Source organism: Ovis aries, chromosome 2, assembly GCF_016772045.2.
Source record: "Ovis aries strain OAR_USU_Benz2616 breed Rambouillet chromosome 2, ARS-UI_Ramb_v3.0, whole genome shotgun sequence".
In the NCBI taxonomy this organism is placed as follows: Eukaryota; Metazoa; Chordata; class Mammalia; order Artiodactyla; family Bovidae; genus Ovis; species Ovis aries.
The window spans coordinates 143,360,377-143,374,141 of record NC_056055.1 but is presented as its reverse complement, the minus strand read 5'-3'; the positions used below and the strand labels follow the sequence as shown (position 1 = coordinate 143,374,141).

The 13,765-nt window shown below is 33.7% G+C and overlaps 1 protein-coding gene across 1 annotated transcript in view; it reads right to left on the bottom strand.

Moving 5' to 3' along the window:
- Positions 1-2,529: 2,529 nt before the first annotated feature.
- Positions 2,530-13,765, bottom strand: part of SCN9A (sodium voltage-gated channel alpha subunit 9) — a 166,489-nt gene continuing 155,253 nt past the window's right edge. Inside the window, exons 25-27 of the mRNA XM_027964893.3 lie at positions 11,418-11,522; positions 9,724-9,994; positions 2,530-6,991 (exon numbers count right to left, since the gene is read on the bottom strand). Of these exons, the coding sequence (XP_027820694.2) occupies positions 5,799-6,991; positions 9,724-9,994; positions 11,418-11,522 (1,569 nt within the window). The 3' untranslated portion in view covers positions 2,530-5,798. The remainder of the gene's footprint in view (positions 6,992-9,723; positions 9,995-11,417; positions 11,523-13,765) is intronic.

Below are 13,765 nucleotides of genomic sequence, written 5' to 3'. Positions count from 1 at the left end.
TGAGTGAGCAGTACTTCAGAAAATACATAATAAAGTGTTTTGCCTTTAAAAATCCTACCACATATTTATGTATTTTGGATTTAATGAGTGCTGGTCTCTTATAGATGAAGAAACAGGCTCAAAGAATAGAGTACATTGTTTAAGCTTATAGTCACATTGCTAGTGACAGAGATTTATACTCATGATACTATGTGATATGCTGCTGTTGTGCATATATGGGTGGATATTTGTATTTTTTGGCAAATCTTAAAGGCATAAGATGGTATCAGACTCTGAAAAGGAGAGCTTAGATTTCTTTAAGTGCTTTCAATTATCTTGTAAAGAGGGAGAGGTTTGTTTTGTTAGTTTTAGCTCTGAAGATGACAGATATGGGGGTAAACAAGAGTTCTCTTACTCTTGGAGGAGATAACTGAACAGGAGGAAATGCTGATAGAGAAAAATGCCAACGGCATTTTCAGTCATTTTAAGCTGCCAGAATGATTCATTTTCCTGGATGTTCTTCTCAATCCTGGAAATTAAGTATTAATTTTATAGTAAAATGCTATGAATAAGAATTAGGTATCAAAATTCCACAGGAAACATTTGTTTTCTTTCACATCCTGTGAAACCTACAACTATCAAATTTCTAAATATCTTTTGACTCACTTGAAGAAATTAGTAAAGACAGAAGTTTCTTGTAATCTCCCTAAACAACTCAGCCTGTCTTGATATAGCAGTTCTAGTTAATGAATTTAATAAAATCAACTCTGTTAAAAGAATAATAGAGGAAACAGGTGGGAAACAAATTCCTTCATGCTTCATTTTCCTGCCTATTTTCTTTTATATAACCACTCGTTTGGAGTCACCTAATTTGGTTCTGATACTTGCAAGTAGAGGAAAAGATGTTTCTCTCTGAGGAATCACATATTGTCCATTTATTTGAGAGGTAAATGGATCTGCCTGCTACAAACCAGAGCCAGAGTACTACCTAAGAGCCAGGTTATAGGCAGAAAGGGATCTGGGAGGAAGCCAGGGAGAAGAAAAGAAATGATCTACTTTAGCTTCATGATACTAAACCACAGCCTACATGAGAAATCTGAAGAATAACTGCAGGCAAGAAGTGAATGTGAGCAAGCATAATTTAATCATTTTCATTGAAATAAAGTTAAGACTTCCCTTAACTCTCATGCCAAGATTACAAGGGACATGATGAGCTTGGTCTAAGGAGGTCAGTGCTTCTATAGGAAAACAAAGCCCTATGACTTGAACGAAGCTAGAGAAACAGGGACTGGCACACGTGCAGTGAAAGAATCTGCACAACCTCAAGTCACTATTTTTAAGTTATGACCCAGAATTATGAAGCTTTTGAGAGTGGAGCATCCAGATACTGTCTTTCAAAGTATCATGAAAGAAAATAGTCTATAACATAGGTTATAGAAGAAATAGTAAAATATAATTTAACAAATAGATACATGATTTATAATGAATGATAAATCAATATAATATTACACTCTGATATTTAGTCATTCAGATGTCATCATCATGTTTGTCTTTCACGAAAGTGAGGTGTTGGCAGTTCTAAAGCTCTGCAGAAAGACCAAAAGTAGGTGGGGTTTGGGTGGCTTTTCCAGAAGGTTGGAAAATGTCACTTTTCTGTAGTCTCAATTTATTAACAGTCTTTCTCAGACTTTGAGTTGCATTCTTTCCCTTCAATAAATTATAGCAATTTTCTTCAGTAGTTCTCTTTTGAATTTTCCCTGGGGTTTATGCAGTTAAAATCAATTCTATTTAAATTTCTCTAAGGTTAGGAAATCTCAGTATGTTCTGCCTAGGTTGAAATATTCCCATTGGTGCCACCTGCTAGTTTGTACAATACATAGCTTTTTCAGAATGGTTTCTTTCACTTAGCAATATGGTTTGTTTTTGCTTTTCTTATTCTTATAGGCCCATAGAGATATACCAAGGTGTTGCTAGTCACTGAGTGGAAATTAATGAAATAGAAGTCATATTGTCTTGCACAAAATACAATCAAAACTAGCACATGCTAGCAAATATTACATCGGGAAGAGGAATAATTTTTCCTCAATGCTACTAGGTTTACAAAATTGTTAATAAGCTCTGAATCTTTTCTATATACTTACTAACTATAGTTTCATCCATGGCTTTTTGCATTTCAATTGCTTAAGAAAAATAAATTTGAGGGTCAAGCTAAAGCACGTGATATAAGCTTCCTAAATCTCTCAAAATTGGCTTTTTCTTCTGGGACAGATTGTCAATATGGGTATCCAATTACACAACTTTCAGAATAATAGAGAATCAAGTATAGCATGTTTCCCCTATTGCTTGTTTACAGCTCTCAATTATTCATGTTTTTCATCCCATGTGCATCAAATCCTGTTGCAGCAAAGGTCCCCTCCACTCTAATGAGTATGCAACCTTTCCCTCCCTTGAAAGATATTTTAACCATGTACTCTGCAGCTCCTTTTGCCAGGATTATGGTATAATGTTAGAGGTTATTCTCACAAAAACAGAAAATACATGCAAACATGATTTTATTTTTTGATGACTTTTATTTTTAGATTCTATTACAATGTGCAGGTCTCAAGTATAACTACAATATAATTTATGACAAACTCAAACATTTTGAGCATTCATATATGTATGAAATTTATAAAGAGTTCTATGTAAACAGCATTATTATATTCATGGCTATTCATTTATCTTTACAAAGCAACTCAATTATTTTCCTCAAGAACATAACATAACAAACCACAATTATTAAAAGAAATTGGTGGCCTCTAAACATAGGTCCTAAATCCAAGCCAGTTACTTGGCCATTCTAATTTAGCTGGCCCACTCTCATCACTCCCATTAACATTCCTCTGAAAATGCTATTTAGAACTGCTTTATTTACATATGCATTTCCTCTTAACTTTTGAATAAAGCTATCAAAATTCTATAAAATCATGCTGAACATTTAGGGCTGAAGTTTTCATCAGTTAGCATTTAGAAACAGCCAACAAGTTACTTACATCTTTTGCAAACTACGTAACAGTCAAAAAGGTAAAATGAGATTCTCCCATGTTTATCTCCATTGGATGAATGGATTTGTGTTCAAATCTGTTCCCTGCCACTTTACTCCAATTTAAATTGTACAGTGTAACTGTCATTTTATATCACTAGATTACATGTGTTCAATGATACTGCGACTTAAATATTAGCATGACAGTGCTGAGAATGGTATCTTATTATTAGTACTAAACAGTAATCTGTATGAAAAGAGAAGTCTAATTTCCCTTCAAGCTTGTAATATATTAAATGAGCACTTGGTTCCAAAATATTGTTATTAATTGATAAAAAGTTACAATTAGACATTCCTGGGAAAACATATATATATAAAAACTTAACCATGTTACATTAAAAAATTATAGCTCAGCATGAAATGGAAGTGCAACTTTGTAATTCTTTTTTTGAAATGCTTAGAATAAATTATGCTGAGGAACAAGTTGCTAATATTATTTTTACATAAAAATCAGGCAATGTAAAAACATGAATAGTAAATCACACATAAACCTTTCCACATCTTTTCCCACTATATTTTATAAATATGCAAAGTACAGTTATATGGATTTAAAATGATGAGGATAAACTGCATTCACATTTAAGGTAATATTAATTTCTTAATTTTTTGTATTAAAAAATCTTACAAAGGTAATATATTTTGCATGGTTCTCTAAATTGGTCAAAACCTATTTTCAACAGACTTAGCAGGGAGGTGATACAATGCTCTATATAGTCTAGGAAAACACTGCATGGTATCTTATATTGTAAATAAAAAGAGGCCCAAATATTGTAAGATGAATGATTGGACTTAGGTGTAAAGAATCTTTGGCCCTAGGTTTAATTTCATTCATGCTTTAGGATAAATGTCTAGATGTGATGATCTCCTTCACAAATGCTGTAAAACACGTCATAATTTAGAAACACTCTAGGCAGGAAGTTCTGTGGAGATGTCGCTTACTTTGTCTTTCTCATTTCTGTGTTTTGGTTTTTTTTTTGCCCTTTGCCTTTCATCCTCTATCCATATTTCTTCATCTCTATGGGTATGCTTAAATATCCTTTATTTTTAACTAGCCAAAAGAACAACAACAAACACTTAATATAGAAATACAGTTTATGTTCTTTTTTCATTGAGGAAAGCAAATGAATGAAATATTGTTGTATATATTTGTTTTGAAACCTCCCACAAAATCTTCTAAATAAAATTACTTTCCACTTTTGTAACTCAGTTTTTGCTTGTGCATGAATAACTCGATAGAAGAATGATCTCATGTTCCTGGAATAAGCTCATAAAAAATGCATTATGGCTATTCCTTCTCAAGCCAGTATTAACAAGGTTTTTTTTTCTAAACTAGATATATAATCCTTGATAGAAGAACAACAGCTAAAGCAAAATGAATGTGTGCTTGGTAAACTTTAAGCTCAGGGTACATTATTGATGGATACGTAATATATCTCATAGTCATAGAATTTTAAGGAGAAAGTGACATCCTCCTCATTTTGTAGATGAAAGAACAAAGGTTCAAGTGGATTACTAGAACCAATTAGGAAAGCAAGTTGGCAAGAATCTTGGTTGAATGCTATTTCATTCTTACTACACACAAGTTTGTGTTGAAAGCCTGCCATGTAGTACGACTTGAAAGCTTGCCATTCACATTCAGGATATTATGCAGGTGATATACTAAATACTGTGCCCAAGTCATTATCTGCTCAAACATGTACCATGATATCAAATATCTTTCTGCATATCTGGAAGCACTGCGCTGAAGACAGTATCAGCTTCGCTCAGTGCTGAAGAATGATTCAACAATACTGCATGAGAAAGCAGAAAACTGTGATAAAAATGATAAGAGTTGGGTCATTGTTGGTATTTTTGGAGCAGCACAGTCTGGCATTATGGTATATAAATAAAAATGGATAAAGCTTTCTTTAGTTGCTGCTTTTCTCAATTATCTTCATTTGTTTCTTTCAAGGAATGTGATATGTACTTAAAATAATTTTTCATGTTTCATGACTACCGAATGAACAAACAAAGATATAGAAAAAGGCAGTCCATGAAGCACAATATTCTAAAGGTAACTCTTATCCTAATTGGTATATGCATCATGATAAACAAAAAGCATTGGTAGAACTGACCAGCTTACACATCCCATGGCATTTGGTGGGCACATATAAATTGGTTTTCATGTAACATGGATAAATTTAAGCACCTCAAAATATAGAATGAACTCTGTACATGATAAAAGAGTCTTGCCCCCTAATAACAAGATAACAAGGTGTTTTAACTGAACATTCATTACTGGTGCCTTCTACCAGAGCACTTCATTGAAAAGTCAAGGCAAATACTTTTGTAGATATCCAAATGTTGGGTATTGGTGTGTGTGCGTGCGCACGCATGCCTGCATGCATGGGAAACATGAATGTTTACAATCCTGTGAAAAGATGACAAGGCAGATGTGAATATTTTCTACATGGCTTTCTGATTAATTAAAAGTAAATAAAATTAAATCACCTTTGTTTGCTGTAATCAATAATCCCTGTACACTTTCTCTTAACAATTCTTAGAGATATATTTACCAATGCAAAAATAGCCATCTGCTAATGCTGCCCACCTATGTCGGAGAATCAGAGCTAGCAAATGCACTGACTTTGAGAATAAATTGATAAAAAGAGATTTGGCATAGACCTCCTCAAAAGAGTCTTATTAACACAAATATATCACCTTCACAGGCTGTAAACAATATATCAAAAATGGAGCTCTATTTTTTGCCTTCCTTGCCATCTTTCCCTTTGTCTTCCTTTTCTGTTTTGTCTTTTTCATATTTCTCTCTGTCTGGTTTTGTTACACTATCATATGAAGGTGGAGAGACAGTGGATGGAGTTGCATCTGTTTTTTCTGGACTTGAGTTCTCATTAACATTATCAAAAACCATATGTTCTTTATTGGGCAAATCATCATCTCTGTCACCATCTTTGATGTATATACTTGATATATTTTTGACATGTTGCCGTAAGCGGTAACGTCTGTAAGCACGCTGAATAACTGTAGCAGACACATCCTCTTGCTTTCTTTTTAGTGTAGTTGTGATGGGCTCATAAGACACTTTAGAAGGATTTGCAGACATGAACCTTTCTTCCATCTGTGAACGAAGAGAGTCCATCTCTCCACCTTCCCCCAAAACACGCTTTGTAAAAGCAAATAAGATGTCAAGGCAGTGGATCCTGTCCCCACTGACCATGGGCAGGTCCATGGCAATGAGCTGGACTTTGTTTGGTTTTGCTATGAGAAGAGGAGGATCCAGTGCAGCTGCAAAGTCAGAGAGTTTGCTATATTCTATAAATTGAGTCGCATCTGGATCAAACTTCTCCCAAACCTCATAGAACATCTCAAAATCGTCCTCACTCAGGGGCTCAGTACTTTCCTCAGTAGCAACACTGAAGTTCTCCAGGATGACAGCGATGTACATGTTCACTACGACCAGAAATGATATGATGATGTAACTGACGAAATAGAATATCCCGACAGATGGGTTCCCACAGTCTCCTTCAACTGAGCTTCCAGGGTGAACTTTTTTGGGGTCACAGTCCGGTGGTGCACTGTTGAGGATAGGCGCTAGCAATCCATCCCAGCCAGCAGAGGTGGTAATCTGGAACAGGCAGATCATGCTGTTGCCAAAGGTCTCAAAGTTGAACATGTCATTAATTCCAGCTTCCTTTTTAACATAGGCGAAGTTGGACATTCCAAAGATGGCATAGATGAACATGACCAGGAAGAGCAGGAGGCCGATGTTAAACAGCGCAGGAAGGGACATCATCAAAGCAAAGAGCAGTGTGCGGATCCCCTTGGCCCCTTTGATCAGACGCAGGATTCGGCCAATCCTGGCAAGACGGATCACTCGGAATAGGGTAGGGGACACAAAATACCTTTCTATCAAATCTGCCAGAAACATACCTGGTGAAGAGTGAAGGAATAAACGGTAAATATTTAAATATCTATGCTACAGAAAATCATGACTCTAAATAGTTTTATGTACCATTTTATCTCTTGTGATTTCAGGATTTTCATTCTATATTGAAGACAATATAACAATCCAAGGATTGAGGAATCCCACAGTAAAATGACTAGACTTAACCATTGTGACATTTTTTCTCCTTTAGTAGGTTTATGAACCTTATCTTTTTTTTATGCACAGTTTTTTAATTTGTAAGGGTAGAAAAATTAAAGTCACATAATAAAATGCTAAAAAGAAAATATAAATCACCTGAAATACCAACCAACCATTAACTGCTGTTAGTATTTTGTTTAGGATCACTCCATTTTCTATGCAAGCACACAAACATATACAAATGTAAGCATGATAATAGAAGGGTTTTTTTGTCATCTGTGTTAGTTATTTCGTCATATGTTATGGAGGTATTTCCATATAAATGACAACAGAACAATTCCCTATAGTTGTATAATGTTCTGTCAAAGTCACCATATATTGAAGAACTTTATGCTGTTTCCAATTGTTTTGACTGAAATGAATATCTAAGCAGGTGTATTTTTTTCTAGTTGCATGAGCATTTTTTGATAATAATAGAAGGTAGGTGAAACAGTATATTTAAATTTTTGTTATATATATTGCAAATCTACCTCCAAAAAGTTCGTAGAAACTAACTTTCCTAATGACAGTCTATGACAGTGCTCCCACTTCACATGCTCACCAGTGCTGTTTTCGTCTTCATAATTTTACCAAAAATATCTCTGTGATGTTTGAAACATCTCAGTATTGTGGCATTTTTGGGGGGAAAAATAATCCACATTTTCTTAATTTATTGGACATTTTGTATGCTTGTTGACTATTTTCAGCTTTCTCCTTTTGGCCTGGTCTAGTTCTTTGAATATTTTTCTGTTGGGAGATTTACTTCTTATTGATTTATGAAGAATATTTTTTTATTATAAGTACTAATCCTTTGTTAGCCATAAATGTTACATTAACAATTTCCTTGTTTTTAACGTGTTTTTCAACTTTTTTTTCTTTTAATTTGGTGGCGGTAGTGATTTTTTCCTCCATAGAATAAATATTTTGATTTTTATGTGGTCATATCTATCATTTTGTCTCAAGGGAGTTGTTTGTCATGAAGAGAAAGGACTATTCAAGCTCATGGTTATAAATCTACTTCTACTAGAATACATTTTTACACATCAATTAATCTTGATCCATGAGATCTTTTAACTGAGTAACTTAGTAATTCTCTATACATTGAAGCTTAAATTAGGATTATTTATTTGAATCTATTACTTCATCAATGTAATAACAATCTTTAATATATGGCAATGTAAGTCACCCCTCATTACTCTAATTTTTCTTCCAGATGAATTTTAGAATCATTTAGATTTATGTTGCCAATTTATTATCCCACTCATACTCTCATTGGGATAACACTCGATTTATTATTTAAACTTTCTTTTGTTTCTGTTAGTTTTCCTCATAGAAGTCTTATACATTGCTTATTACAGTTATTTCTAGGTACTTTTCTTTATTTTTATTGGAATCATGAATCAGATTTCCTTAGATATATTTTCTAATCTTTTGGTCCACACAAACAATTATTAACATTGGTTCATGGCTCATGCAGTTTAAAATCTGCACCTTCTGAACTCTAATTGAATCCATCTTATTGGTTGATTTTCTTGCATTTTTAGAGTACCACAGTAAGATGTGAAACTGATCATTTGCTCCATTGTTTAAAGATATGTACCTCTCTGTTTTCTGATCTAATTGGATCAGCCAACACTGTTCCAAAGAGAAGTGATAGAGGGATATTCCTTTCTTCTTCCTCTCTTCTGCTTGTTGTTAATGTGTGATTCCTACCTATATTTTAATTTTTCTTCTATTTTTTTCAAAAATTGATTTTGAATGCTTATTCTAAGTTGCAGTACTCAATACGGCAGTTTTAGGTTATAGTACTTTCAACCTTTCTGAGTCTCCTTGTTTCAGCATCTCTAGGTGAGTTTGTATTAAATAATCTCCACAATCTCTTCCTGTCTAAAATTTATAATTATAAAAACAAATGCAAACCTAAACTACTGGGAAAGTCATGTACAAATAATGAAAAAGAAGATGACAGGAAAACAGCTATGGTAATGAAATAAGAGGAAGTATAAAATCAAATATTGTGATTCACAGACGTGACTGCGGTTGGTTGAATGAAGCTGTAAGAAAGGAAGCTGGCATTTCTTCATACTTTAACTCCACTTTGATTTCAGGGAGAATTTTCAATCACCAATATTCTGGCTAGTTATATTATCATTAGTCAAGGGATAGTTCTCATATATGCAAAAACTAGAAATGATTTCAGATTCTACCTTTAGATTTATATTGCCAGTTTACATTGGTCTAAAACATACCTATCTACCTACACACTTGCTCCGTTTGTGAAAGGTATCCTGGAAGTCAGACATCAAGGGGTATTATGTGCTTCCAACAAATAGAAAATGTATCCTTTAGGCTCATAACTTGAACCTAGGAATTCTGACACAGATGTTTTTATTTTGTTTAGTTTTGCTTTAAAGGTTACTTCATTTTTTTTCAGTGTTACTCAAAAGTAGGTTTATGTTCATGAATTCAGAAGCTTCTCTGAGTATATGTGATGTTTAGTTTGATTCAAAATTAAAATCTGATTAATAAATGGTCTTACCTACAATGGAGAGAATTACAACCACAAAATCGAAGATGTTCCAGCCTACAGTGAAGTAGTAGCATCTGAGAGAGATCAGTTTCAGCACACATTCTCCAGAGAACAGGATAATAAAAACCACATTGATCCAATATAAAACTTCAGTCATGTATTCACTTTGTCCCTCTTTTTCTACCATCATGGTTACCATGTTGAGGCAGATCAGAACCATGATGGCTATATCAAAAGCTTGGTTTGTTACTAGGTCAAAGATACATCCTTGGAATTTGTTCTGCAAAGAAACAAAAATGATAGGAAATTGTACAGTAAATTTTCCAAGTAGTATCCATAAATGCTTACATTAACAAAACAAATTTTAAAGGTATCTGTCTTCAAAACTTGCATAAATTATCCTTGGTTATAAGTTCTTGCTTTGTTTAAGGAATATTATCAATGGGCTAAATCTAAGTCAGAGTACATGACAGCTTGTTGTTGTTGACTTTCAGTGTACCAATTCTTCAATTAACCTTGTAAACTAACATTTGCTTTTAAGCATATCCACCCTAGTATGTCATATAGGAATTGCCAGGATTACAAGGTAGTTTTTTTTTTACTAAGAAACTCTCAGAGAAAAAAGAAAAGAAAATCTCAGTTCCATTACCTAGAGTGTTTCAAGGTAATAAAATGACATCTCTAAATTTCTACTTTGTCACATTATTTTGAGTAATGTGTTGGCATTGTCTTACACTGGTATTACCGCTATAATATCAGAGATCTATACTTTCCTGTCTCTTCCATGTATAGAATATATACTTCCAAACATATCCATATTTAACATACCACTTTTCTTACCAATCTCACTGAACAGTACTGTGCTTTTCATGAAACTCAATTTCAAAATCACTTTATTGGTTGCATAGGCAAGTTTTAAGACACTCTATCAAGATCAAGTAGGGTACTGAGAAAATTAAATACTAGAGCTTCAAATTCATAGATTATGGTTCTGCAGGTCTGGGTGAAACCTGGCCATGTGTCCATTTAAAAAGTGCTGGATAATCCTCATGTAGGCAGCTGGTACTAAACATATTCCCATTTTTAGGATGCTCTGTCTTCATCCACAACTTTGGTATACAGTGTTATACAAAACAGAAATTGAGATACATTATAATGCATTTAAATTTATTTTAACTGTTAGAGGAATATAAACCATTTAACTGCTAAGACTCACTATTTATATCTGAGCCTATTCTGTTCTTTGATCTTATGGCAGGATAAAGTTTAGATGCATGACCAGTCTAACTGCTTCCCTGGTGTTCTGTCTGTAGTAATATCAAAGTCTACAAGGTTGGTTCCACCTGACTGAAGACAGCTATCACTACATGCTATGCCTACAGCATAAAGTCATCAAGATAATCAAATTTCAGTCAAAAGTACATTTTATTTTGATTGTCTACAGACCGTTTGTGCTAACAGTAAGATGTATAGCTAATGTAGAGGTAAAAGCATATATAAACTATTTTTTCATTTTTATAGAAAAGGAAAATATATGAAAGAATATTAAGAGCTGTGATAGTGTTTAAAATACATATATACAGTTTTATAAGGACTTTTCTTTAAAATGTTAAAATTATACATTCATGTTTAAGAAATAATTATATATTAAAGATTAATTAAAATAATTTTAAAATTTACATGCTAAATATAATATTTTTTACCCCTGGCCGAGGTATTGGCTTTTGTGGTTTCTTGGATCCCAGCTTTTTCATCGCATTGTAATATTTCTTCTGTTCTTCTGTCATAAAGATATCTTGACCTCCAAGGTAAAGAAATAAAAATAAATCTAGTTAAAACCAGAATCAAAAAAAAAAAAAAAAACCAGAATCATTTTCCAGCTATTCCTTCAGGTGATTATTCAGGTTAAAAATGTATTCATACAGAAATGAAATGTGTTTTCACTTCAGTAGCACACATATTAAAATTGGTACCATATAGAGATTAGTATGGCTCTTGAAAAGTATTCCTGTATGCTAAGTCAGTTTAGTTGTATTTGACTCTGTGCGACCCTATGGACTGCAGCCTGCCAGGCTTCTCTGTCTATGGGATTTTCCATGCAAGAGAACTGGAGTGGGTTGCCATTTCCTCTTTCAGGGAATCTTCCCAACCCAGGATCTAACCAGCATCTGCTATGTCTCCTGCATTAACAGGCAGGTCCTTTACCACTAGTACCACCTGGGAAGCTAATATATTGTTATATGTTAATTACACTTCAATTTAATAAAATGAAATGTATCTTATTACGTGCAAGGTAGCTATAAATCAAACCTATCTTAAAGGATTACCTATACATAGGGACATTTCTATGTGTATGTAATGTAATATGCATAATATATAAAAAATATGGATTACATGAAATAATAATTGGCTCTCTTATTTTTTAGTAGCCTAACTTGTTTTGTTTTAAATGATATGCTGGTATCTCATTTTATCTGCTACTTGTCTCATCAGGCATTTCATTGCTAAATAACAAATATATCAGGAAGAGTGATAAGAAACAAAAGTAGTGAATAATAAGTTGGCTAATGTTTACTTATTAGGCATACTGGCTCATAAATAGTAGGGGCAAAAAGTAATAATATTTTTGTATTCACTTGTATTCATTTTATTATACCATATTCCTTTAGCAGAAAAATGAATATACTATATATGTTATTATAACACATTGATAGTGTACATAGACAAATATATTTGGTATACACATAATACATTTATTTACTTATTTACTAAAAAAACTTTCATTACCTCTTTAATTCCAAAGAAAGGAATTTCAACATAAATACTTTATTGGGTATAAACAATATACATAATAGAGTTTTAGATGTTGAGGAAATTATCAATACTCTAGGGTTTCTGACTTGAAGGACTTTCTAATTGAATATACAACATTTAAGATTCAACAGTAAATAAACTAACATCTAAATAAAGTTTTTGACCCTTTCTTCACTGTAGAAGTCTAAATCTCACACAGGAGACCTAGAAGCTTTGCCTATTCTTTTAAACTCTGTTGATTTCTTAAAATTATCTACAATTTATACAGATTCACGTACATTCCTTATTGACCTGAAATATAAACTTTTAGTTATGGCATAAATTAGCACAATCCATGTAATTAGGAATTTGGGGGGAAATTTATAGTTCTGAAATCTTTACTTTACTTGTAGGGTCCTGGAGTTAAAGGTGATCTGGATATGGTTTCCCTTTGGTTTTCCTGGATTGCATTTTCTTATCTATCAAATACCTAATGAAAACCAGTCTTCCCTTTCTGTCTTATGTGTTTTAATTTACGTCTCCTCTAATTGATATGTAGTCTTTGTGTAACTTTGGTATTCATCTGATTTACTGATGTACAAGAGAGAATTTTCATGATAATGTCAAGAGAAACCTAAACCCTTCACCGTCTAGTGATGAGGGTTGAAAGTGAGTACATGCTAAGTTGCTTCAGTCATATCCAGCTCTTTGTGACCCCGTGTACTGTAGCCTGCCAGGCTCCTCTCTTCATGGGATTCTCCAGGCAAGAACATTGGAGTGGACTGCCATGCCCTCTTCCAGGGGATCTTCCCGACCACGGGATCGAACCCGTGTATCTTATGTCTCCTATACTGGCAGGCGAGCTCTTTACCTCTAGTGCCACCTGGGAAGCCCGAGGGTTGAATATCACAGCCTATTAATAACTTATAATTACATGTCTTGTCTTCTGTTGATGGTACCCTGGTCATCAGGATAATGAAGAGCGGGATGAAGCTAAGAGGAGATTACAAAACACTCCAATAGAGAAACTTATGTTGTCATTTTAATTAACCATAGCTTATAAACACTGTGTGAAACACATCCCTTTAAAACCTATTTGGCAGACATTCTGTGAGTCAGGCTGGTCTTCACATGTTATGTCAAAGACGTATTACATAGCAGTTAAAATCAAACCCCTTATGATTATACAGTGGAAGTGACAAATAGACTTAAGGGACTAGATCTGATGGATAGAGTGCCTGATGAACTATGGACAGAG